Below are 27,934 nucleotides of genomic sequence, written 5' to 3' on the forward strand. Positions count from 1 at the left end.
TGCCGGTCCTTTGGCGAAATTCTATGTTGTGACCCCTTGGTACTGGGGTGAGGACCTAGGCACACTTTCCTGCATTTAAGCCACTGTGAGTGCTCCTGGGCACTTGGAAGAAATACAGTACACACTATTGTAATGTGCTTCCCCCACGATGGCGGAAAATGCCAAGGAACCCCTGTAGAGTACTGAAGGAACCCTGGGGTTGCAGGGAACCCTGGTTGAGAAAGCCTGATTTAGGGTATTTAGAACTTACTCTGTGGGCACCATGAGCCACATGAAGGTGTCGGAGAAGTTTGACCGGATAGTTTCGACTGGAGCAGGTCCACCACTGAAGGCACCACTTCTGCGTATAGACCCGTCATTACTTTCAGCGTATACTACTCCTGTAAGCTTTCCTTAAAGTTATGTAAAGGGGAAAACAAATTAGAATCAGGTAGATGAAGTAACACCTGTCAAATGTTTCACATGCTCCAACTCAAGCCAGGCGTTGGCGCTGTAAAGCATGAAGCTTGAAAATAATGTAAGTAAACTCACCTGGCTGCATAGCTCCCAACTGTCCCTCTTTCGGAGGGACAGTCCCTCTTTGGGAACCCTGTCCCTCTGTCCCTCTTTCTTCCTCATTTGTCCCTCTTTCAGGACTTTGTCCCTCTTTCTATGTAAATATATATATTTCTTTACTAAAATGGGTTTGATTGATTCTAAACTTTATTCCCATCCTTTAAATTGATTTATTACTAATTTTAAAATGTTAATATGAAGGAAAATGAATCAGGATAGTAAGGACCAGTGTGGTTTGAATTATAAAACAACATATTTTTCTTATGAACTCTGTATGGTATGCATGGCTAGGGGTGTGACAGGGGCGTGATCAGGGGTGTGGCAAGGGCATGGCTTAAAGTGATCTGAAACTCTGACATAACATTCAATAAAAATGTGTTTTCCTACTTTTTATTACTCATACAGTTATCATATTTGCTTTTGTGCACAAGTAATATTGTCTGTCTATAAATTACAAGTTTCCAAAGTGTAGTTTATCTTGCCCTGAAAGCTGCCATTGCATTGTATTCTTTTTCTATTATAACTGCTTTTTATTATATATTAAAATCTTCTAATGAGCTATTCTGAACACTATGAGTGCCTGAAGCAAAGACAGTTTCTCAGAGAGTGTTTTTTTACATTCCATTGTTGATACATTTGTGTGTAACAAGTAAAAAAAGATACTGTTATCTCCAGTTTAGATGCAGATTTGAAGCTGACTAGCAGGACAAAGTGATTTGTTTAACCATTTCGGTGATGTTCTGCTCAAAAAAATGTTCTGGGGGTAATAGCTTTAAAGCTGTAAGGAATCTTTTAGAGCTACCGGTAAGTAGTAGAAATGATGACTTTCAGACCACTTTAAGTGTCCCTCTTTCTCATTTCAAAAAGTTGGGAAGTATGTGGCTGGCGTGCTCCCACCTGTGTCCTTCTGCTTTCATCCCCCCCCCAACCCCCCGCCCCCCCGGCGCCTGCTCTCCATGGATGTACTCTCGTACATGCTGCCAGGTGACAGGTCATGGAGACCCGGCAGGGATGAAGACGGGGGGAGCGCGCCAGCCGGACAGGTGAATTCGCTTCTCTGCCGCAAGTTCTCTACAACAAAGCAGGTCCCTGGGGGAGCACTATTTACTTTGGGTGAAGACAAGGAAGGGGGGGGGGACACATCAGGTGGCTCTGGAGCACTGATGCAGGGACAGGGGGGCCAAGAGGTGTATGTGGGGCGTCAACTACTAACCATCCCTCACTCCAGTACTCTAAATCAGATGTTTTTTGTAGCTTCACATGTTATGAGTGTAAGAGCCGCTGATGATCACACTTTTTTTTTACTGTTTTATGAACCTTGTGAGATGGGCCCCCAGGCTGTGGGGCAAGAGAAGGGGCAGGGCCAGGCAGAGGCGAGAGAGGCTCCAGCCTCAGGGCACAGTGTAGGAGGGGCGCAGGGCGGGTCCCGAGGCAAGAGAGGCTCCAGCCTCAGGGCACAGTGTAGGAGGGGCGCAGGGCGGGCCCCGAGGCGACAGAGGCTCCAGCCTCAGGGCGCAGTGTAGAAGGGGGCACACAAGTCACTCAGCTATCATTCCTCTATTGTGTTTGAAGCAGAGAGAAATAAGAAAAGGGTATACATAGCGGTGACTGCAAGCCAGATAACTAGAGATTAAGGTGTTGGGGCCCTGGGGCACCTCTTAGTGTAATAGTATTCAGTGTGTGACGGCTGGGGTGGGAGGGATGGAGGGGCGCACTTTGGTGTCTCAGCCTTGGGTGCTGGAGGACCTCGTCCCGGCTCTGGGAAGGGGTGTGGACATTAAAGGACCACTATCACAAAAAACGTAGACCGTTAAAGTCTGACAGAACCGACGTCCATCTGTGGTCATAGAGAAGGCATGGCAAGTTCATTGCGGCTGGGCAGAGCGGCGTGAGGCAGGAATGTTGAAATCTACGTCCTGTCAGAGCTGCGCAGCCACCAGCAGAATGTAGACTTCAACTGCGCTGGTCCGTAAGCGGTTAACTTCAGATCCAACCCAGCGAGAGAGCAGATCAATATTTAGATCCGATCAGAAATAGAAGAAAGATCACGTCACACAGGGTTAGATAGAAGACACAAGGTGGGACTCTACAGTGAAGTTAACTTCCTCTTTCTTCCCATGGCTGATCATGTGACCTCCTCCTTGGCCTATGCTCAATCCCAGGGCTGGATTTGTACTCTTTACCACCCAAGGCCATTGTCAGCAGCTGCTCCCTCTCAGTATAGATAGCCAGATGATCCCCCTCCAGTATAGGTAGCCCATTGACCCTTCCCACCAGTATAGATAGCAAGATGACTCTTCCCCCCTCTAGTTTAGATAGCCTGATGAACCCCCTTCCCTCCAGTATAGTTATCCTGATGACCCCTCCCCGTTCCTTTTAGTATAAGAAGCCAGATGACCCCCTCCCTCTGCCGTACAGATAGCCTGACGCCCCCTCCCTCCAGTATAGGTAGGGCCCTGCTCATTACTGGAGGTAGATTCTGCCCATATCAGGAAAAGGGTATATTTTGACTCACATTTACATGGTTTTCTCTGTTGATTTGCGTAAAATGTAGTCATTTTAGCGACAGGTCTCTTTAGGTACAGTGACCAGATTTTTCTGTGCTCAACCTGGGACTGGGCACTGGGGCAGGACAGGGGGAACAAACGCTTGTCCGATATGTTTAGAGGGCCCTTGCACAGGAAAGGTGGGCTGGAGAATGATGCTGGAAGGCTCTGAGTTATGCAGAGGCTTTCTTCTGCTGAGGTAAGTTAGCTTTAACTTTTACCTTGTTTCTCCTTACAGGTTCACTTCAAGCATTGTACAACCCCAACCCAAAATATACAGTATTTACAAAGGAGGTGGGCACGGAGTATTGGAGCCAATTGTGTGGCCGCCCACAGAGTCCAGCAGCTGGGGCCTTTAGCAGCCCACCTGGGACATTTGGCAGCCAATCTGGGACATTAGCTGGGACATATTGTTGCCTGGGAAAGCAATCCAAATTCTGGGACATCTCTCAGGTAAATTTCCAAACAGCTAAAAGAAGGATATTTACCACCAATACCCCCATTGGCCAAAGGCATAGGGAACGATGGATGAAGAATATTTTCTTTCTTGCCACACACCTCAGGCTTCCTCATCTGAGAGTTTGATCCAACGATCATTCCGACTCCCTGGAATGTGAGAAACAACTGTTAAAAAGTGAATCCGTCATGACAAAAATATAAAAGAAAGGTAGTGGTGGACTTACCTCCAGGTAGTCGGACACACAATGTACTTTATTCAAAAAGACAAAAATAACAAAAACTCCACTGTGGCACGTTTCGTGGGCATGCCAGCTTCCTCATGCAAGTATGTGGATAATCTGTTTAAGCAATGCGAGCCAGGGATCGAGGTGTCTGGCTCTCATTGCTTGGATAAAGAATGCTCCACATATTTGACTGAGGAAGCTGGCATGCCCACAAACGCGCCGCAGGGGAGTTGTTGTTATTTTGAATAAAAAACTGCTTTTAAAAATAGACATTGAATGTCCGACTACCTGGATTTAAGTCCACCACTACCTCCCTTCCAAATGTTTTTAAATGTGCTTTACTCTATATTGATGCCTCTGTTTGTCTTGTCTCAATACTTTTCGTTGTCCACCATTGGTGGAGGGATGCATCCTCAACTGATCTTCTACTACAGAGAGCGACTTTTTACCTGAGCTGGGATACGGTTGGGATCCCATTCCCCACTTGTGCATACAGTGGTTGCCTTTGTGGTACTGGTAACCCACACTTGTGAGTATTACTCTTGCTTAGACATTTACTTTCTAACCATAACATACTACAGCGTTCGGTCTCTCATTTTTCTCTTCTCTCACCTTTGTCTTACATGAAAAGAAGTTAGAAACTTATGGGAGGTTTAGTGGTAGTCTGTGTCCCCACTAGAGAGATTTCTCTTATTTTATTTTCTTTGAAGCCCGTTATAGCTCCCAACTGTCTTTTTCAGAGGGACAAATCCCAATTGAGAAGCGAACTTGAAAAAGGGGGTGGACCCAGACAATGCAGGAACTGAAGGAAACACAAAAGAAAAAAACAGGAGCCAATAGTGCAATACGTTGAAGCATCGGTTAATGATCTGTGTAAGAAGATTTACTCACACTTTTCAGGTTGCAAGCAGATTGCAGCCACCAATACGGGCATACGGTGGAATTCCCACCAGACCTCGGGTATGAGAAGGTCCTCACAGGTCCTGGTTATGACCCAAGTCCCTGTGAGGAGACCGAGCTGATAAAAACAACAAACTCCAACGGAGTTGTAGATTATTATGAAAAGAGAGTGGAGGCGCCAAACAATATAACAAAACTAAAACCAGCTTAAAGTGGAAAGGCAGTGATGAGACTCACCTCTCCTGAAGAAAAAGCCAATGGCGACTTAATTTAATCAAGACAATTTTTTTAATACAAAAAAAACAAGGGTATGATTGACAATGCGTTTCGCGGGCTTTACCCGCTTCCTCACAGGTCAATGATACCCAAAAGCAAGTGCCCAATGGTTGAGTAGAGAACAATACGAACTTCTTCAAGAGTTTCTTGGAGGTGCTCGTATCGCTCTTTACTATCGATTATCTCATTGTCATACCATTGTTTATTGGTATAAATTAACTGTCTTGTTTCAATCAAGTTGATTTTTTCTTCTTCAGGGGAGGTGAGTCTCACCACTGCCTCTCCATTTTATGCTGTTTTTAATGGTTTTATATTGCTGGGCACCTCCACCCTCTTCCCACTCTTTGAGAAGCAAATCCCTTCCTCCGACTTTCTTCCTCATTTTTCCTTGTACAGATCTGTGTAAATATTTTTGTATATTTATACTGAAAAATGCGTAATTGGTTATAAATGTTAGCAGCTGCAGGCTCTGCTTTCCCAGTTAGTTATGCCCTAACATCAAAGTTGGATGACCAATGTCATGGTTTGTGAACTTTTGTGGCTGCCAATCCCATTATGGTGACATTCATTGCCCTACCTCGCTGAGGGCAACAGATATTTCAGTGAAAGTCCTTAGCCTCAGAGGCTTACCCACCCACCACAGCCTTTGAAGGATGGCATGTGCCAGTTGGCTAAATCCAAAGTGTGTGAACTGTCACTGCCTGCCCTGGGAGCAGACTGGTGGTGGAAACTATTATAAAGGATCATTTTATACACTCACCCTAAGATCTGTGTAGCTGTCGCCTTCAGTATCGCTGCTCACAGGCAGGTAGTAGTTGCCATTACAGAAGACTTCTTTATTTGGATCTACACATTGCGTCTCAGGATCGTCCAGATTAAAGCCACCAACACCACTACCATGGTAGCGATAGTAAGAGAATCCCATCGAATTGAGGACCTGTTAAATAGAAAACAGCATTAGTAACAGAGATGACCTCAAAGTTACGGTGCCCATTAATGGTTTTTCACTAAATGTGATCTTTCAATGCCAACTATGATTACTTGGAAAAATTGGGATCCATCTATGACTTCTGACCAATATTGGGGGCCAACTATGACTACTGGGCAAAATTGGGATCCATGTATGACTTCTGGTCGAAATTGGGGGCCACCTATGACTACTGGCAGATACTGGCAGTACCTGTGATTGCAGGCCAATATTGGAGGCCTCCTATGACAACTGGCAGACACTGTGGGCATCTATGACTGTTAGAAGATATTGGAAGCCACCTATTGCTGCTGGCCAATATTTGTCACCACTTATGATAGCTGGACCACCTATGACTGGCACATATTGGGGGTCAACTATGACTGCTGGCCAATATGGGAGGGGGGCACCTCTGGCAGATATTGACAGCCACCTACGAGCATTGGATGATATTGGGGGCCACCTAGGACTAACAGAGACTGAGTAGACACTTGTGAGTGCCAGCCAAAGGGAGGTAACTCTGTAAGTGCTTTAAGATTAACCACTCCCAGACCGCCTAATGCAGTTTGGCAGTGGCAAAGTGGTTCTGTTCTTCCTCCATGCTGCCATCTGGCAAAATTTGACGGGAGCTTGCGCTTGCACTGTAATCAGCAGGGCACAGCGATCAGCCTGCCAGTGGCTGATCAGCGCTGGCAGGATGGTTGTTGTGTTTATATAGAAAAATGTATTTATATAGCGCTGACATCTAGCACAGGGCTGCACAGAGTATTGCCTTGTCACTTATCTGTCTATTGGAGGGCCTCACAATCTAATTCCTATCATAGGTATATGTCTATGTATGTATCGTGTAGTAACGCACTCTAGGGCAAATTTGGGGAAGGGGAGGGGGGAATATATATATATATATATTTTAAATATGTCTTTTTTATTGTTAATAATAATAATAATAATACAAAAATTGCAGCGCAATCAAATACCACCAAAAGAAAGCTCTATTTGTGAGAAGAAAAGGGGGTAAAATTCATTTGGGTGCCAAGTTGTATGACCGAGCAATAAACCGTTACAGTTGTGAAGTGCCGAATTGTAACAAAATGGCCTGGCCACTAGGGGGTGGGGGAGGGGAGGGGTATAAACCTCTGCTCCTCAAGTGGTTAATGGGCTGTGATAAGAATGTGACCTTCCCAGCTCCATGGTTTGTCCATCAGTTAGAGAGAGGCGATGAGTCAGTCGCTTGTGTTTTTGGGAGTTGCTGCTTCACAGATAGGAAGCCCCATAGGATCAGGGCCAGTTCATGCTAGAATGGGGACCTGGGGCAAAATTAACCTTGGGGGCCCCTTGACCCCACCCATACTCATGCAGCATATTCTCCCCACTAGCCCTGCCCTGAGTTGACTGTCACCCTCCCCCCAGATCTCCCCCTCAACTTTACTGTACCCCCCAGGGCAAGGGGTATAACAATAGGGGCTGCAAGCCATGTAGCCACGGAAGGGCCCCCTCTGGGGCCTGCTCAGGGCCCTTATGGGGGGCAGGAGGGGTTTCAGCATGAGGGGAAAGCATTGGATCTCGACGAGGAGGGGGGACAGTACCCCCCCCCTCACCTCGGGCTCTTCCCTCAGCACTCCCCCTCCAGCTTCTATCAGTGGCAGCAAGGGCGGAAGGAACACATACCTCCATCCACCGCAGAGGTCCAATCTCTAAGTGCCTCGCGCTACTTCATGTTTAAACAGGAAATAGTGTCAGACAGCTCTGCTCCAGTCCATGCATCTTCATCCTTGCAGGGCAGCCTCTTCTCAGTGACCTGGTGCATGTTATTGCGTAATGAACTGCAACGGGTCATGGAGAAGAGGCAGTGAGCGAAGAGGACTACATAGAGAATGGATGGAGCAGCACGCCGGGATAGTTGACCTGCTATGTTGACAAAACTTTTTAGGGGTCCTGGGGAGCACAAGTCAAGGGGAGACCTGAGTGGGCCCAGCAGCACTTGGGGGCCCTGGGGCAATTGCCCCCTTTGCCTCTATGGTAACACTGGCCCTGCATAGGATCAAAAGCAGGATTACTAACAGATATCCCCTCAACAGCACCTTTTATAAGAGACAGAGTGGCTGGGGGGAAAATGCCTCCATGCTCTGGTCTGGTCCTTCCCAAATAGGCTCTGTGTACATTTCTGGTTCAGTTCCTTCCAATTCCAGTGATTGTAGAGAACTGGAAAGCCACATTTCACACTACATCTCTCGATACAGACACATTGACCCAGTCGTGATATATCTTTTAGTTGGCTGGTTTCAAATTTGCATAAAATTAACGTATAGTTTGCATCAACTCAGACGTATTAGCATCTCAGAAGCCATCCTTATGGAGGAGCTGTCCAGGACTTACACCATCAGCTGAAAATGACTCGTAAGGGTTGAGGAGCTCCAGGCTATAGTCAATCATTCTCAGGCCACACATGGACCCCGCATCTGCCGAGAGCAGGACTTCAACATTGGATCCTGGCGTTCCCTTCTCTGCTGAGAAGGTCATGTCAACCTACGGCGAAATCAGATATTAAAGTACACTTCACTCACCATGAAAACACTTCTCACATAAGAGGACACACTGAAACACGGAAGCTCAGATTAACATCAGTCAGGTTCATGTGCAGCAGTGATTAACTAATCAGGAGAATCATGCATTGTGTACTTCTGTATGGTGTACTGGCATTTCTCTGACTTACTGAATACTGATCACTAACTTCTCAATAGGTTGGCCTCGGATCTGGCCATGTGTACCAGGCCATGAAGAACTTGTATTACACTTACTGTGTTTCCCCAAAAATAAGACATTTTTCTTTCAAAATATGTGCTAGGGCTTATTTTCAGGGAGGTCTTATATTTTGTGGGGGTAGCCAGATCTCCCTTTGGTATTTAGCCAGAGTCCCACTGTATATAGGCAGAGTCCCCCCTGTGTATAAGCCCCCCGTATATAGGCAGAGTCCCCCCCCCCCCCTGTATATGTAGGTAGAGCCCCCCCTGTATATTATATGCAGAGTCTCCCCTGCAGGGGCGTAGCAATAGGGGTTGCAGAGGTAGCGACCGCATCGGGGCCCTTGGGCCAGAGGGGCCCCGAAGGGCCCTACCTCAACTACAGTATTAGCTCTCTATTGGTCCTGTGCTCATAATAATAACTTCAATAGATACTTTGAATAGTGGTAATCCTTAACAAACTGTTTCCCATCCTTTTCTTGCACCTCTGACACTGTAGTTGCCCTTGGCAGGTTTTGGTGCGCCGTATCAATTGTTACGTATAGAGTGCTTGGGGGGGCCCCATTGTAAAACTTGCATCGGGGCCCACCGCTCCTTAGCTACGCCACTGCCCCCCTGTATATAGGCAGAAAGTCAGATAACCCTGAGGTTTATGACCGGCAAAATTCAAACCGCAGATTAGCAGTGAAGGCAGCTAATGCAGTCCAGTAAGCGCTGCCATATACAGGAAGTGATCTCTGTTTACTTCCTGTACAGGGCGGCGCTGTTACTGGGCTGCATTAGCAGCCTTTCACCGCTGATCTGCGGTTTGAATTATGCCGGGCATAAACCTCAGGGGGATCTGACTTTCGTAGGGAGCCTGGAGCCGGGCACAGGACAGGTAAAGCAAGCAGGTGGGCGTGCGTGCAGGTGGCGGGGGGGGGGGGGGGATATGGCTGAAGAGGAGCAGGACCCCAGCTCTGACTGTGTCCCCGTCCGGCCCACTGTCACTGGGGCTTATTTTATGGGCAGTGATGGAGCTATGGGCCCCGAGGCGAGTTTTACATGGGGTCCCCCAAGCAATTTATATATAACACTTGATACGGCACAACAAAACCTGCCAAGGTCATCCACAGTGTCAGAGGTGCAAGAAGGGGATGGGGGACAGTTTGCTAATGATTACCACTATTCAAAGCATCTATAGAAGTGATTATTACCACCACAGGACCAAGAAACGGCTAAATCTTTGGTTGAGGAAGAGCCCCCTGGCGCTCCTATGACTCAAGGGCCCTGATGCGGTTGCTACCTCTGCAACCCCTATTGCTACGCCACTGTTTAGGGGGATGTCTTATATTTCGAGTACACTCAAAATATATGCTAGGGCTTATTTCAAGGGGAGGTCTTAAATTCGGGGAAACACTGTAAAACAGAGGTGGAGGCGCCCAATGCATAAAAATGCATAAAAAATAGGCTAATAAACTGTTAATCTTATAAACAGAGATAATTTTACCTCTCTTGAACAATTTGAATCAGTTTATTGATACAAGGTCTTTTATTAGAGCACGTCAAATTGACAGGGCGTTTCACGGAAGGTGCGAAAGGCATGCTACACAGCCATAGCAGTTAAGGCACCTGTTTTTTCACTCACCCGAGGAAGCGTCCAATCACCCGCGAAACACGTTGTCAAATTTATGTGCTCTGATAAAAGACATGTTTTCAATAAGTGGGTCCAAATTCTTCAAAAGTGGTAGGATTGCCTCTGTTTATTAGATTAATAGCTTATTAGCCAATCCTTTATGCATTGGGCACCTCCACCCGTTTTAAGTGTCTTGCCATACCTCTTTTAGAGGTGATAGTTTTTTAGTTGTCCTAAAGAACTTCCGGAGTGCGACCACCCCGTTCCTGTCACCAGACCTGGGAACCCGAGCGGGGATGGTTAATTTCCCGTCTGCTCTGACGGTGGTTGCAAGGATTTGCAACCCGCCTTTGTGAGTATATAGATCTTTAGCAATTTTCTTTTCTGAATCCTACACGATTCTGCACCATTGGACTCCTGGGGCTCGATTCACAAAGCGGTGCTTACCCCGTTAGAGACTTTAGGCGTGATAACCATTGTACCACGCTGGTGAAAAGCCAGTTTAGGTGTGATAAGTTTAGGCGTGATAAGTTTAGATAAGTTTAGATCGCGCGCAAAGTAGTCCCGCACGCAAAGCAGCGCCATTAAACTGTATGCGAAGTGCACCAGACTTTGCTAGCGCAAAACTTTTCATCAGCTGTGCACTGCGGTGCTAACCCAGTTGGTGCTTAAAAAGAACCTTAACTGAATGGGGGGTAAAGTGTTTCAATTACCTGGGGCTATTACCAGCCCCTTGCAGCAGTCCTGTGCCCTCGGAGCCGCTCTGGAATCCCCTGGTACCCCGCTGTCACTTAGTTTCGTTTTTGACAACTCACCAGTCGGCCGGCCACCATGCGTATTATTGGACGCATTCCCTACTGCAATTAGCGCTGTTGCGGACCGCAACGCGTACAAAAATACGCGTTGCCGCATATCTACGTGTGCGGAATGCGGCAATGCGTAATTGCAGTAGGGAATGCGTACAATAATAATACAACAAGCGCTAATTGCAGTAGGGAATGCGTACAATAATATATACATATACTTTTGAATCTCAAGAGATCATTTGTGTGTTTCTTTCCCCCATGCACTGAAGTTTCAGGCTGCTCTTTTCTTCCTGCAAACAGCTTTGCCCTGGTTTGTAATTCCTCAGTATGTAAAAGCCCAGCCAGCTCAGAGGACGATTTATCCAGCTTGTAAAAGATAAGGGAGAAGAGAGAAGCTGCTCTAATCTAAATAACACACAGGCAGTGTGCAGAGAGGGGCCTGGAAGGGTGAGTTCATAGCAGAACCACAACACTGAAGAACTTGGCAGCCTTCCAGACACAGGCCGACAAGTCTGACAGGGGAAAGATACATTGATTTATTACAGAGACAGTGATAGTATAAAGTGCTGCAGTTAGCCAGAACACATTAGAATAGCTTTTGGAACTTGTACTTGATAAAAAAACAGGATGCAATTTTTGTTACGGAGTCTCTTTAAGGGAAGCTTTTTCAAGGGAAATATTAAAAGTGCAAAGTAAGCGCTAATCATAGTGATAAGGTGCATAAATACATTCATAAAAACAACAAAATCAGTGCATAGTATAGCATTATGGCTACATAGTAGCAGCCATTAGTGTTGGGCGAACAGTGTTCGCCACTGTTCGGGTTCTGCAGAACATCACCCTGTTCGGGTGATGTTCGCGTTCGGCCGAACACCTGATGGTGTTCGGCCTTTTAAGTTCGGGTTCGCCCCGAACTTCTAATGGCCGCCGAACAGGGCCGAACAGGGCCCCTGTTTGGCCGAACAGGGCCCTGTTCGGCCGAATACTGCCCCCCTATGGGGTCGCAGGCATAAGGGGGGAGCATGCCCCGATCGCGGGGGGGGGTCGGAAATTCCCCCCACCCCCTCCGCTAGCGCTCCCCCCTCTGCCCGCTTCCCCATTCAAAAGTTTAAGCAAAGTACCTGTAGTGGATGGCCTGGCAGTGGGCGGCACTGTGGAGTGAGGAGGAGGAGTCCGGAGAGTGACGAGTTGAGGGAGGCCGGGCAGCGGGCGGTTCAGCGGAAGTACCCTTGTGGTACTTCCGCCCTTTCTCTGACCTCACGCCCGCTGCCCGGCCTCCCTCAACTCGTCACTCTCCGGACTCCTCCTCCTCACTCCACAGTGCCGCCCACTGCCAGGCCATCCACTACAGGTACTTTGCTTAAACTTTTGAATGGGGAAGCGGGCAGAGGGGGGAGCGCTAGCGGAGGGGGTGGGGGGAATTTCCGACCCCCCCCCCCGCGATCGGGGCATGCTCCCCCCTTATGCCTGCGACCCCATATGGCCCCCAAAAGCTGGATGTTCGGAAAGTTCGGGGTTCGGCCCGAACATGCCGAACATCTCGGCCATGTTCGGCGAACTTTCCCGAACCCGAACATCCAGGTGTTCGCCCATCACTGCATAGAGAATGATTACCAGACTTTAGAGGTTACCTTGTTTTTGAAGCAAGCTTCAGTCCTGAAACTGACTACGTCTGTAACAAGCTCTTCCTCCAGGAGGCAGTATATGACCAGCTTGGAGTTGATGGACATCTCTGCCGACACAGGGAAGGCGATGGTGAACGTGCCATTCTTTGCTGCAAGAGGACAAGAGGTTAAAAAGGCTCCAACTGAGCTGTAGCGTCATCGGAGGAGGAGGAGGAAGTGACATATAGCAGAATGCAGTAAAGAGGTCCTGTAGTGACATATAGCAGAATGCAGTAAAGAGGCCCTGTAGTGACATATAGCAGAATGCTGTAAAGAGGCCCTGTAGAGACATATAGCAGAATGCAGTAAAGGGGCCCTGTAGTGACCTATAGTAGAATGTAGTAAAGAGGCCCTGTAGTGACATATAGCAGAATGCAGTAAAGAGGCCCTGTAGTGACCTATAGTAGAATGCAGTAAAGAGGCCCTGTAGTGACATATAGCAGAATGCAGTAAAGAGGCCGTGTAGTGACATATAGCAGAATGCAGTAAAGAGGTCATGTAGTGACATATAGCAGAATGCAGTAAAGAGGCCCTGTAGTGACATATAGCAGAATGCAGTAAAGAGGCTCTGTAGACGGAGCTAGGGGGGGTGGGGGTAGGACAAGTGCCCCGGGGCGCCGGGTCCCCAAGGGCGCCCAGCTGAGCTTCGGTATTATTTTTTTTTTTGCGGGGCTGAGGGGAGCAGTGCAGAGAAGAGAGAGAGCTGTGCGGACGGTGGGGAAGGGGGGCCATCTCCCCCCTCCTTCCCTCACCTTAGGTGCTCTCTCTCTCTCCCTCGCTGTCCCCTCCAATGTCTGTCCGGTGGCTGGCAGCGGCGGGCAGAACTCACCTCCGTCTCGCTCCAGCGCCGGCCGGCGGCCGTAAGTTCGGGTGCGCAGCCGCTGCTCTGGTCTGGACCAGACCAGAGTAGCGGCAGATCCATCCGGCGCTGCGACGAGACGGAGGTAAGTTCCGCCCGCCGCTGCCAGCCACCGGACAGACATTGGAGGGGACAGCGAGGGAGAGAGAGCAGCTCTTCTCTGCGCTGCTCCCCTCCTGCTGGGGAGGGGGACACCTGGCTACCTACTCTGGGCACATATACCCCTGGCTACTGGCTACCTACTCTGGGCACATATACCCCTGGCTACCTACTCTGGGCACATATACCCCTGGCTACCTACTCTGGGCACATATACCCCTGGCTACCTACTCTGGGCACATATACCCCTGCCTACATATATTGGGCACATATACCCGTAACTACATATACTGGGCATATACCCCTGGCTACCTACTCTGGCCACATATAACCCTGGCTACCTACTCTGGGCACATATACCCCTGCCTACATATAATGGGCACATATACCCCTAACTACATATACTGGGCATATACCCCTGGCTACCTACTCTGGGCACATATACCCCTGGCTACCTACTCTGGGCACATATACCCCTGCCTACATATATTGGGCACATATACCCCTAACTACATATACTGGGCATATACCCCTGGCTACCTACCCTGGGCACCTATACCCCTGGCTACCTACTCTGGGCACCTATACCCCTGGCTACCTACTCTGGGCACCTATACCCCTGGCTACCTACTCTGGGCACATATACCCCTGGCTACCTACTCTGGGCACATATACCCCTGGCTACCTACTCTGGGCACATATACCCCTGGCTACATATACTGGGCATATATACCCCTGCCTATATATACTGGGCATATATACCCCCTGCCTACATATATTGGGCATATATACCCCTGGCTACATATACTGGGCATATATACCCCCTGGCTACGTGGACTGGGCATATATACCCCCTGGCTACATATACTGGGCATATATACCCCTGGCTACATATACTGGGCATATACCCCTGGCTACCTACTCTGGCCACATATAACCCTGGCTACCTACTCTGGGCACATATACCCCTGCCTACATATAATGGGCACATATACCCCTAACTACATATACTGGGCATATACCCCTGGCTACCTACTCTGGGCACATATACCCCTGGCTACCTACTCTGGGCACATATACCCCTGCCTACATATATTGGGCACATATACCCCTAACTACATATACTGGGCATATACCCCTGGCTACCTACCCTGGGCACCTATACCCCTGGCTACCTACTCTGGGCACCTATACCCCTGGCTACCTACTCTGGGCACCTATACCCCTGGCTACCTACTCTGGGCACATATACCCCTGGCTACCAACTCTGGGCACATATACCCCTGGCTACCTACTCTGGGCACATATACCCCTGGCTACATATACTGGGCATATATACCCCTGCCTATATATACTGGGCATATATACCCCCTGCCTACATATATTGGGCATATATACCCCTGGCTACATATACTGGGCATATATACCCCCTGGCTACGTGGACTGGGCATATATACCCCCTGGCTACATATACTGGGCATATATACCCCTGGCTACATATACTGGGCATATATACCCCTGGCTACATATACTGGGCATATATACCCCTGGCTACATATACTGGGCATATATACCCCCTGGCTACATATACTTGGCATATATACCCCTGGCTACATATACTGGGCATATATACCCCTGCCTATATATACTGGGCATATATACCCCCTGCCTACATATATTGGGCATATATACCCCTGGCTACATATACTGGGCATATATACCCCCTGGCTACGTGGACTGGGCATATATACCCCCTGGCTACATATACTGGGCATATATACCCCTGGCTACATATACTGGGCATATATACCCCTGGCTACATATACTGGGCACATATACCCCTGGCTACCTGTTCTGTGGACATCTCTACCCCTGGCTACCTGTTCTGGGGACATCTATACCGCTGGCCACCTATTCTGGGGACATCTATACTGCTGGCCACCTATTCTGGGGACAACTATAGACCTGGGGCTACCTATTTTTGGGGAACCACGTCAGATTGAGTGTATTTTGGAGAACTGCTGCCAGGTGAGAGGTGTCTACCATATTAATGGGGGCATTCTACCTATTTATGTGAAATGCTGTCTATTTATGTGACTCATGACTGCTGAATTTGTCTTTTTGGGGGCCTCATGGTTACTGAATTTGTCTTGTTGGGGGCCTCATGATTTGTTGGGGGCCTCAAGATCGCTGAATTTGTCTTGTTGGGGGCCTCATGATTGCTGAATTTGTCTTGTTGGGGGCCTCATGATTGCTAAATTTTTCTTGTTGGGGGCCTCATGATTGCTGAGTTGGTTATGTTGGGGGCCTCATGATTGCTGAATTTGTCTTGATGGGGGGGCTCATGATTGCTGAATTTGTCTTGGAACATGCTGGAAGGTACATACTGAGGGAGGGTGGGTGAGCGTGAGCCTGCTAACCTCCATAAACATTTGGCTCCACCCATAACCACGCCCACATTTATTATGTGACCACGCCCCTTTTTGGCGCGGCGCGCAGCCTTGACTTTGGGGGGGCGCATTAATAGTCTTTGTCCCCGGGCGCTGAAAATCCTAGCTACGCCTCTGCTGTAGTGACATATAGCAGAATGTAGTAAAGAGGCCCTGCAGTGACATATAGTAGAATGCAGTAGAGGCCCTGTAGGGACATATAGCAGAATGCAGTAAAGAGGCCCTGTAGTGACCTATAGCAGAATGCAGTAAAGAGTCTCTGTAGTGACATATAGCAAAATGCAGTAAAGAGGCCCTGTAGTGACCTATAGTAGAATGCAGTAAAGAGTCCCTGTAGTGACATATAGCAGAATGCAATAAAGAGGCCCTATAGTGATATATAGTAGAATGCAGTAAAGAGGCCCTGTAGTGACATATAGCAGAATGCAGTAAAGAGGCCCTGTAGAGACATATAGCAGAATGCAGTAAAGAGGCCGTGTAGTGACATATAGCAGAATGCAGTAAAGAAGCCCTGTAGTGACACAGAGCAGGATGCAGTAAAGAGGCCCTGTAGAGACATATAGCAGAATGCAGTACAGAGGCCCTGTAGTGACATATAGCAGAATGCAGTAAAGAAGCCCTGTAGTGACACAGAGCAGGATGCAGTAAAGAGGCCCTGTAGTGACCTATAGCAGAATGCAGTAAAGAGGCTTTGTAGTGACATATAGCAGAATGCAGTAAAGAGTCCCTGTAGTGACATATAGCAGAATGCAGTAAAGAGGCCCTGTAGTGACATATAGTAGAATGCAGTAAAGAGGCCCTGTAGTGACCTATAGTATAATGCAGTAAAGAGGCCCTGTAGTGACCTATAGCAGAATTCAGTAAAGAGGCCCTGTAGTGACATATAGCAGAATGCAGTAAAGAGGCCCTATAGTGACTTATAGTAGAATGTAGTAAAGAGGCCCTGTAGTGACATATAGCAGAATGCAGTAAAGAGGCCCTGTAGTGACCTATAGCAGAATGCAGTAAAGAGGCCCTGTAGTGACCTATAGTAGAATGCAGTAAAGAGGCCCTGTAGTGACATATAGCAGAATGCAGTAAAGAGGCCGTGTAGTGACATATAGCAGAATGCAGTAAAGAGGTCATGTAGTGACATATAGCAGAATGCCGTAAAGAGGTCCTGTAGTGACATATAGCAGAATGCAGTAAAGAGGCCCTGTGGTGACATATAGCAGAATGCAGTAAAGAGGCCCTGTAGAGACATATAGCAGAATGCAGTAAAGAGGCCTTGTAGTGACATATAGCAGAATGCAGTAAAGAGTCCCTGTAGTGACCTATAGCAGAATGCAGTAAAGAGTCTCTGTAGTGACATATAGCAGAATGCAGTAAAGAGGCCTTGTAGTGACCTATAGTAGAATGCAGTAAAGAGTCCCTGTAGTGACATATAGTAGAATGCAGTAAAGAGGCCCTGTAGTGACATATAGTAGAATGCAGTAAAGAAGCCCTGCAGTGACACAGAGTATAATGCTCTAAATTATTCAGGATAGCCACTTTTATGGTAATTTTCCTGGTATATACAATTCCTGCTGTATATCTATATATTGCTGTGTATTGAATGTAGCCCAGCCCTCCCAGTTATGTTTAGCCTAAGCTGATTAGATATGCGGAATTCTTTCCCCCCAGAGTATTCTGGGAGACCAGGTATATTTTGTATTGGCTTCGGAACTCTCATTAAGGGCTCACTCACATTAGAGGCATTTGAGGGAAATTTTATAAGCAGGCGATTTTTCAAAATCGCCCTGAAAGCGCTTACACCATTCTTTCCAATGAGATAGTTCTCATTGCAGCGTTCCGTTTGCTTTCCACTCAGATAAGCGCTGCATGGACCATTTTTAAGGCGATTTTGCCTCAATGGAAGTTATAGGAAAAACACAAAACGCTAACGAAATCTCTTCGTGCAGCGCTTGTCTTTGTTGATTCACTAAACTGTGCTAATACATAGCACAGCCATTAACACACCTTATCATCGATAACACGCCTTACCAAAGTTAACACACCTTATCAAAGTTAACAGGCCTTATCAGAATAGCATAGCGAGCGCTACAAATGTATGCCTGCTAATTGGCAATGTCGAGAGCTCCACTTGTCCTGCCCTCAGCCCGTAGCGCTCACTATGCTACTCTGATAAGGTGTGTTAACTTTGATAAGGCGTGTTAACTTTGGTAAGGCGTGTTATCTCTCATAAGGTGTGTTACTAAGTTGCACCAATTTGTATAAACTTAAAATGATTCAAATTTCATTGACCTTCTCGCCTACGTATGGACAAGTATCAGGGTAGGAACACACTAGGCAGAATCGCATATGTGTTTTCCACTATGTGCTATGGAAAATGCATGTGCAAATCTACCTAGTGTGTTCCTACCCCCAATGGTCCAAATCAGTCAATTTTAAAATATTACACCCCCTACTGGTGAATCTCCAATAGTGCAGCCTCTAGATGTGCCCATTGAGCCTAATGGAAAGCCAGACAAGTATTGTGGCTGTGTCATTGCAAAGCATGATGGGAACTAAGTGAGTGGAGTGGGTGGTTCCTTACGAGTCAGAGCTCAGCAACATCACTCAGAGGCTGATGTTATGATTTAGCGTGTGCAGCAGAAATCTGAAAACTGGCAATCTATACTTTATCGTCTGCTTGTTCATCAACATGTCTCATAGCCACTTATTACCAGGCCTGCTTTACAAGACAATAAAAAGAATTACAGGAATAACAGTACTTACATCCGCCCAAATCAACATCCTTATGGCCACTGTGGACAATATTCGATCTTCCCATCACCTAAAAGTAAAACATTTCGTCCATATTTAATAATTCTACACAAATGGGAATTAGCCGGCAACAGTGTGCCAACCTTTGCCGGGTCAAATCAGATCAAAGAGCTGGAACCCACTAGAGCGATTTTTTTTTTCTTTAGCATTTAGGGAGCGATTCAAAACGCTAAGCTAATGTTAATGGATGGGCCAAATTCCACTGGAGCAATTGCAATTAGCAAAATTGCTATCGCAGGACATGCAGCATTTTGGTGGCGTTTGCGCTAGCGGTTCTGCAATGTAAAGTATATAAACGCTGGCGTAATCGCTCATGAATGGCTATACAGAGTGATTTGCTAGCGTTTTTAAATTACTGCACACTGTAAAATAAATAAAATGAATTGAAAGGACCAATCAGAATTTAAACCACTAATCGCAAATCGCTACACAATCGCTAGCAAAAAGCTTTCACATTTTTTTAATTCGCTACCAGAATAGCTAGAAAACACTCATGAAATCGCTTACAAGACGCTCATTAAAAACGCTAGCGATTGCGATTAGCGATAGAGCTTTGTAGTGGGTTTCAGGCCATAGCGAGGCCTGGAGGACCATTTTTAAGGCGATTGTATTGTAGTGCAGCACCTACAGTGCAAAGTGTTTTAGAATATATCCAGGAAGGTCTGAATTTATCCCAAAAAGTTCAGACTGCAGGTGTGTGAATACTGCTGGAACTGCACCACTGCAATCTCTCTCTCAACGCCATCAATATTTACTATGATTGGATACGACACACCTGAAAGTTGTAAGAATTTACCATTCAGTAACAAAACTTTTTTTTTCCAAAATATTTTACTGTGGTATAATTTCAAAACAGTGTGAATATTTTGACAATCAGAAGTACAGTATAGATTTTTTTCCATTACCGCATTATTAAATGTTAAATACTGTATATTCTGGCGTATAACACTACTTTTTAACCCTTGACAATCTTCTGAAAAGTCAGGGGTCGACTTATACGCCGGGTGTCATTGATGCCGGGTGATACGCCCTATCCTGTTACCGCTACTCAGATCTCGCTGCTGAGGACTGTAGTGAAGCGGCACAGGCGCACATGTGCGAGATCCTATCCTGTTACCGCCTCTCAGATCTCGCTGCTGAGGACTGTAGTGAAGCGGCACAGGCGCACATGTGCGAGATCTGAGAGGCAGAGAAGGGGGTAAATAGGAAACAAGGGTGGGGCTAGAAGGGTGAAAGAGGCGTGTTTTATGGGCACAGCGCAATCTATTCTTCCATACCGCTCTGATAGACAGGTAGAGTTGACCAATCGAACCAGTCAATCCCCTATATACTGTTATATACTGGGTACCACATACAGTACAGCACCAGTAGCTGTTCATACATAGCACCAGTTTATGATTTTTTTTTTACTTTTATTTGGTGTGCGTTGGTATTTTAACTAGTTAGCATGTATGTCAGGCTTTTATAGCCGTCTGGGCCCAACAGCAGAAATCTAACTCAGTTCTGTCCTTTTCATGGGTGTCACAAAAGACGTGTTATGTCTTCCCATTTAGCCTTAGCAGGGCATTTTGGTGGGTACATGCAAAAGGGGCGGCTAGCAGAATATTGCTACATTTACTGATATTTTACCATTTTGCACTTCTAATTCTGATAGTAAAATATCGGTAAATGCTACCGGTACTTCTCTACACAGCTAAACATTAACCCTATTCTCACACCGAACTCTCCCTCTACCGATGTCTAACCCTAGCCACCCCCCTGCCAATGCCTAACCCTAACCAACACCCCCTGCCAATGCCTAACCCTAACCAACATCCCCTGCCAATGCCTAACCCTAACCAACACCCCCTGCTAATGCCTTACTCTAACCAACCCCCTGCCAATGCCTAACTCTAACCACCCCCCTGCCAATGCCTAACCCTAACCACCCCTACCAGTGCCTAACCCTAACCACCTCCCTTCCAATGCCTAATTTTAACTACACCCCTTCCAATGCCTAATCCTAACCACCCCCCTTCCAATGCCTAACCCTAACCACCACCTGCCAATGCCTAACCCTAACCAACACCCCCTGCCAATGCATAACCCTAACCAACACCCTGCCAATGCATAACCCTAGCCACCCCTACCAGCGCCTAATCCTAACCACCTCCCTTCCAATGCCTAATCCTAACTACACCCCTTCCAATGCCTAATCCTAACCACCCCCTTGCCAAAAATCTTACCACCCCCCTGCCAATGCCTAACCCTAACTCCCCCCATCCCCCTGATGCCTAACTCTAACCACTTCCCTGGTGATGCCCAACCTCCTCCTCCGATGCCCAACTTTATAAAAAAAAAACCTCCTCTGATGCCTAACCTTACAAAACCTATGGCAGTGCCCACCCTTCGTGGCATCGGGAAGGTCTCTCCCATAACCTCATCACTGGTAAATAATAAACTGAATCTGGTCACTCTGGAGTGGAGATCTTGCAGTGAAAGGAGGACTAAGCAGTGATTAGAAATGGCCCTGCCTGGGAGAACTCACGGAGAAGCATGTGATCAGTTTGATCAGCTGATAGATTTGTAAGCCTCTAATTTGCTGGTCATGATCATGTGCTAAACCAGGAAGCCATCACAGCAAATCAGAACCTTAAAAATCAGCTGATCAAACTGATCACATACTTCTCCATGAGTTCTCCTAGGCAGGGGCATCCCTAGCCGTGATACAAATAAAGCTAGCTGCAGCTCCTGTTCTAATGTGGTCTGGATTACTGCAGCATTTTCTAGTTGCGCTGTCTCTGTAATAGATCGAATTTTCTTTTCTTGCCAAGCCTTGTCGAGACAAAGAGGAATGCACTGTCTCTGCTGTGATAGGGAGAAGTTATGCACGCCCCCTGCAGGCTCTCCTGTGCGTGTGTATGAGTCACAGGCAATGTCTCTGCTCACAGCCAGCGTCCCTGCAAGGCTGGTGGAGCTGAGACATTTCAAACAGCTGTGAGTGCAGAGAGATCAGTGCACTGCTCAGACAAGCAGCTAAGGCAACACGTGGGAGTAACATTCCAGCAATCAAGTCACATTTGAGAGGAGCCTCTGCAAACAGGCACCTGCTCTGATGATGTATTTTCTGTTTGGTGGGCCATCTTCATTGTTTACAAAAACAATGAATAACACAGGGATTTTATCACCAGGAAAGCAGCGGGAGCGGCGAAAATGTCACAGATAGGGGCTAGGAGAAGACAACAAACAGGCTGGTACGTATAATTATGTAAGATTTTCACAGTACAGATTCTCTTTAAAAGAAGAAACTAAACAAATAATGAAAGGAAAGAGGTACATATTTCACTGTACTCACCAGATAATATACGGTGACTTTGTTAGCATCCTTTACAGCTGCTTCTGTATTCATGAAAATATCCACATCAACCTTCTGCTCCTGCTCACAGCTCAGATCTCCAGAGATGTGTTTGGCCTGCAGGAAACTCCCCGATCGGGAGTAGAACCTGAACACCATGTAGTCTACCGTTGGGTAGTCTGTGTCTCGCCACTCGGCATAATAACACTGTTCAGGATTCTTGTAGCTGATCTGCAAAAGCCAAAAACGGGGAACTGAACGAGCTGTGCTACCGGTAAACCAAAATTTGAGCAAAACATTGAAGGGACCTAAAAGTGACATGAAACCTGGGGACTGAATCGCAAAGCTTTTCTCTTAAATTTTCTCACCTTACTTATTTTTGTCCCCTGGCACCGTCACTTCTCGCCGTAGCAGTGCCAACCCGGCCAGGACCAGCGCCGCAAAAATCGCTCTGTGTACCGTGAGCTGGAGCGCCTCTTTGGTCCACAAAACAGGCCAATTAATGGTCTAGCCAGGAGGCCCAGTGTGAGTTTTTAAAGGAGTCATCAGGCAATATTATTTCCCCCGATCTACTCACCTGGGGCTTCCTCCAGCCCCTTGCAGCTGACATATCCAACGCAGCAGCTCAGCTCTCAGCTGCTGGCCCGGGGGTTCCCTGCCGGTGCAGAGGCTGACCTTGAGATCATCATCCTTACTGCGTCTGCGTGAAGCGCCGCTGTCAATGAAGCCTACGTTGTCCGCGGCGTACTGCACCAGCACAGATCTAATATGCCTAAGTATGCGGGGGACCGCATGGACTTGATTGTCCGCAGAGCTTGTGCAGGCACAGTAGAGGAGGTCGGCCTCTGCACACGGCGCAGACCCCGGGTTGGCGGCTGCGATCGGAGATGCGGCGTGGGACATGTCAGCTGCAAGGGGCTGGAGGAAGCCCCAGGTAAGTAGATATATATTGCCTGATGACTCCTTTAAGAAGGGGAGAGGTGGCAGCTCTTCCCAAGAGATTCTGCATTTGAATGACTAACAGCACAGATGTGCAGAGCTTTCTTTAGTTTAACATCTGTTTTGAAAACTAGGGGCCATATGCAATTCACTTTTTCACCTGACTTTTCTCCCAGGAGATAATTTTTCATCTTCGATTAAAATAACTTTTCAGTACTTTTCAACTAAAAAAGTACCAAAAAGTAGGTGAAAGGGTACTATCAAAATTGTTTTGAGCATTTTCTTGTTTTCTGGTGGCTTAAAAGGCTCTTTATTGACAAGTTTAAAAATATCACCTAGGAGAAAACACAGGTGAATAAGTGAATTGCATTTGGCCCTAGGTGTGTATTTGAACATTTTTATGTACAGCAAACTGCAATGTAGGTTTGTGGTTCCTTGCTGCATCTATGGGTTAAGGCATCACCCCACCCGTTACACTATAAGGTCACACAGAAGTCACCCACTACCCAATATTTGACTCAACTACATACCTTTATGGTAAAGTTTGGTACCACCATATCGGTTGTGTCAATCTTGTATTCGATCTGTCCGTTAGAATCTGTTGTTGCTTGCTGTGTAGGCTTCCCGTCAACATCAATGTCAATCGCTTCGTTTGGCATTGGCTTGTTTTGTTCATCGGTAAGTTTGGCCTGAAACAACAGTACATGTTCGGGGTTATTGTAACAGCACTGTAATATTAGTAGTAAACTTCTCAGTGCATACATTACTTTACTGAGCTCAGGCTAAAGCCGCAATTTGGACTTACCTGGGACTTCCTCCAGCCCCCCCCCCCCCCCCCCCATGGCCCGCGAGGTGCCCCTGTATCCTCATGGCTCCTCTCCTGGTCCAGCTCAGGCTAAAACCGCAATTTGGACTTACCTGGGACTTCCTCCAGCCAACCGTGGCCCGTGAGGTGCCCCTGTTTCCTCATGGCTCCTCTCCTCCTGGTCCTGCTCAGGCTAAAACCACAATTTGGTTTTACCTGGGACTTCCTCCAGCCCCCTTGTGGCCCACGAAGCACTCCGGCATCCTCATGGCTCCTCTCTTGGTCCTGCTGGTAGCTCCGTTAATCGGCGACTTCGGCCTGAGGTTGCCCATGCCGCATCATCACGCTGGCTGGCATGAGACCTACGCATGTGCTGATCTCTAAGACTGAACTGCGCATGTGCAGGACTCTCACGCCAGCTGGTGTGATGACGCCTAGCATGCGCAGGTGCACATGGGAGACTTCAGGCCGAAGTTGCCCGATAAACGGAGATGCCAGTGGGACTGGGAGAGGAGCCAGGGGACCTCGCAGGCTACGGGAGGCTGGAGAAAGCACCAGGTATGTCAAAATTGTGCTTTTAGCCTGAGCTTAGGGTCCCTTTAAAGCACACCTCTGGGGCAACTGAAAATCCAAGAGGCATACTAATATTACTAAGTTATAATGATCTGTCACGTCTTCTGTGTAACCATCTTTAGCAGAGCCCAGTATATGGCTCAATCTCTGTAGAGAACCAAGTCTCAATAAATCTCTGTACAGTGGCACATCTCTTGCAGATCATTAAGTCTTCATGAATCTCTGTAGAACTTCAAATCTCAGTTATCCTATGTAGACAACCAAATCTGAATCTCTGTAGAACATCAAGTCCAAGTGAATCTCTTTAGATCACCAAATCGCATTGAATCTCTGTAGAACATCAAATCTCAGGGAATCTCTGTAGAACATGGATTCTTAGTGAATCCCTGCATAACATCAAATCTCAGTGAATCTTTGTAGAGCACCAAATCTCATTGAATCTCTGTAGAGCACCAAATCTCATTGAATCTCTGTAGAGAATAAAATCTAAGTGAATCTCTGTAGAGAATACAATCTAAATGAATCTCTGTAGAGCATCAAATCCCAGGAAATCTCTGTAGAACATCAAATCTCAGTGAATCTCTGTAAAAAAATCAAATCTCAGTGAATCTCTGCAGAACACCACATCTCATTGAATCTCTGTAGAAAATAAAATCTAAGTGAATCTTTGTGTGAACATCACATCTCAGGAAATCTCTGTAGAGCACCAAATCTCAGTGAATCTCTGTGGAGAACCCGATCTTAGGGAAACTGTAGAATGCCTGATCTTAAAATCTGTGGAACATCACATCTCCATGAATCTCGGTAGAGTTGCATATCTCACACACTGCAATGGACCACATCTCAGTGAATGTCTGTAGAACACCAAATCTTAGTGAATCTCTATAGAGAACCAAATCTTTGACCCTATGCAAAGTACCAGATCTACGAGACCCTCTGCAGAACACCAAATCACTTTGACTCTCTGTAGGGTAGCATATCTGACTCCCTGCAGAGCACTGAATCTCAGTGAAGCCCTGTAGAGTTTCACGTAAATATATACAATGATGTGTAATGTGTTCATCATGTCAGACAAGACCATCATGCCTTGTGTGTTACGGCTTATCCCAGCATACAGCTTCCAATGCAGAACCACAATTTTAAACACTCATAAAAATCATATCAAAATGGCTGACATAGTAGATGGTGTTAAAGTGGACGTAAACTCTTGCGCAGGACAGAAGGAAAACAGAGAACGGTATACTTTATTATTTTTTTATTATTTATAATTTAGCGTGTCTAATTGCCTTCATCTGTGACTAATCACAAGTGTAATTTGATCTTTCACCCGGGTCAGTTCAGGAGTCCTTGACAGAGCAGCTAATTTGTAGACAAAGGATGTTAACCCTAGGTTTGCTTCCATGAAAGCAGGGAGTAGACACACTGCAGATTTATTGCAGGATTTGTATCAGCTGTAACAAAGAAATGTTTTTCTTTAAAGTTTATGATGCTGTTGCTTATCTTTTAGAGCAGAGAAGAAGTTCTGAGTTCAGATCCGCTTTAATGCAATCTTTCATTAAAGGATACCCGTAACCCGAGCTGACATGTGACAGGATGAGACAGACGTGTATGTACAGTGCCTAGCACACAAATAACTAGGATGTGCTCCTTTTATTCTTTCTCTGCCTGAAAGTGTTAAATATCAGGTATGTAAGTGGCTGACTCAGTCCTGACTCTGACAGGAAGTGACTACAGTGTGACCCTCACTGATAAGAAATTCCAACTATAAAACACTTTCCTAGCAGAAAATGGCTTCTGAGAGCAGGAAAGAGTTAAGAAGGGTCAATAGTTCATAGATTTTAGCTCTGGCATACTTCAATGAATGTGTCATTGAGCAAAAACAATAAAACAGTGGCATAATAATAAATAAAACTGTGGCATATCTTAAAAAGTCATTTTTTAGGAGAAGGAGGATAAATATAATCGTTTATTTCATTATTTTATTTTCACTTCGGGTGTCTTTTAAATGTGTGTGAAACAATTCCCTCTCCTATGGGATGATCTGGACTTACCACAACGGTGTAAGGAATATTCCGTTTGTAATACTGATTCATGGCACCATAGTCAAAGTTCAGCCTGGCTGGTTGGCTGGTGATCCATACATAGTGAGATTCAGTGACTTGGATACCTACGGCAGAGAGGAGAGAGACCTTATGTCAGGAATTAGCTACAGAGTCACCAACATTGCTGCAGAAGAGAGCCATTAGGCATAGAGTTATTAGGGCAGGGGGAGGGAACCTTGGCTCTCCAGCTGTTAAGGAACTACAAGTTCCACAATGAATTGCAGGAGACTGACAGCCACAGTCATGATTAATGAAGGCAAATGCGTACGGGGATTTGTACTTTTATCACAGCTGGAGAGCCAAGACTAATGACCTAAGCCTGTTTGAAAACGGGCTCTTGGTCTGTCACCACTGCGCGCGCACCCGCCCTGCGTCCTGTCCCGACAGCTGTCAGTGCTTGACATGCGCAGTAGAGCAAAAGCACTGACACACGGACAGGACACAGGGACACTTGCTTATTATTAGGTAGGATGTTCGTTCACATTCCACCCAATTGAAATTTCCGCATTTCTGATCGAATTTGGAAAACGGAAATCGGAATTTCGTGGAAATCAGATTTACCGCAACTCTGTAATTTTAGCCAAATCACAGAACTAGGAAGCATTGGGCCAATCAGACAATGCAGAATTTTTGGGAAAAATCGGATCACCATGGTCATTTTAGACCAATCACAAGACAATTTCCATTTTTCAGATTTTTTTACCCCCATTTTTTTGCATTCTCTGATACAAGATATGACTGATAAAATACTCCTCGAAAATCGGAAATTGGAAAAACAAAAATCGGAAACACGGAAAATTGGAAATCGGCAGAAATCGAAATTTTCACAGAATGGGGGGGGGAGGCATTGGATGGTGAGAACAGGGGGGAAATGACTGAAAGCCAAATGGACATTTCTGACCGTCCCTAAGTGTTACCTGTTCCAGCTTCAATCGTAGTAAACTGTACGTTGATGGATGTTCCCGTCGATGGAATATGGAAGTCGATAAGGTCAATGGAACCGCTGAAGGAACCGGTGGAATCGAGCTGAGATGAGAGATAAATGTATAAAAGAAACGTTATACATATGCAGAGAGAAGCTGCCATTTCAGGTAAAACTGTGACAACAGAGTTTGTCAATTCCCCTAGCCAGTGGCCATTGCTAACGGGATCTGATACAGTTTGGACTGGGGCCAATCAGAATAGGGAGAGAGTGCATTTTTTTTGCTTAATTTC

General features: G+C 46.5%; 1 protein-coding gene across 1 annotated transcript in view; it reads right to left on the reverse strand.

Moving 5' to 3' along the window:
• Positions 1-27,934, reverse strand: part of LOC137536060 (ovostatin-like) — a 148,153-nt gene that overhangs the window by 75,299 nt on the left and 44,920 nt on the right. The window contains exons 9-18 of the mRNA XM_068258032.1: positions 27,637-27,745; positions 26,669-26,784; positions 23,770-23,928; positions 22,301-22,531; positions 18,919-18,976; positions 12,721-12,863; positions 8,304-8,453; positions 5,721-5,897; positions 3,590-3,707; positions 251-392 (exon numbers count right to left, since the gene is read on the reverse strand). Coding sequence (XP_068114133.1) covers positions 251-392; positions 3,590-3,707; positions 5,721-5,897; positions 8,304-8,453; positions 12,721-12,863; positions 18,919-18,976; positions 22,301-22,531; positions 23,770-23,928; positions 26,669-26,784; positions 27,637-27,745 — 1,403 coding nt within the window. The remainder of the gene's footprint in view (positions 1-250; positions 393-3,589; positions 3,708-5,720; positions 5,898-8,303; positions 8,454-12,720; positions 12,864-18,918; positions 18,977-22,300; positions 22,532-23,769; positions 23,929-26,668; positions 26,785-27,636; positions 27,746-27,934) is intronic.

Source organism: Hyperolius riggenbachi, chromosome 10 (assembly GCF_040937935.1).
Source record: "Hyperolius riggenbachi isolate aHypRig1 chromosome 10, aHypRig1.pri, whole genome shotgun sequence".
In the NCBI taxonomy this organism is placed as follows: Eukaryota; Metazoa; Chordata; class Amphibia; order Anura; family Hyperoliidae; genus Hyperolius; species Hyperolius riggenbachi.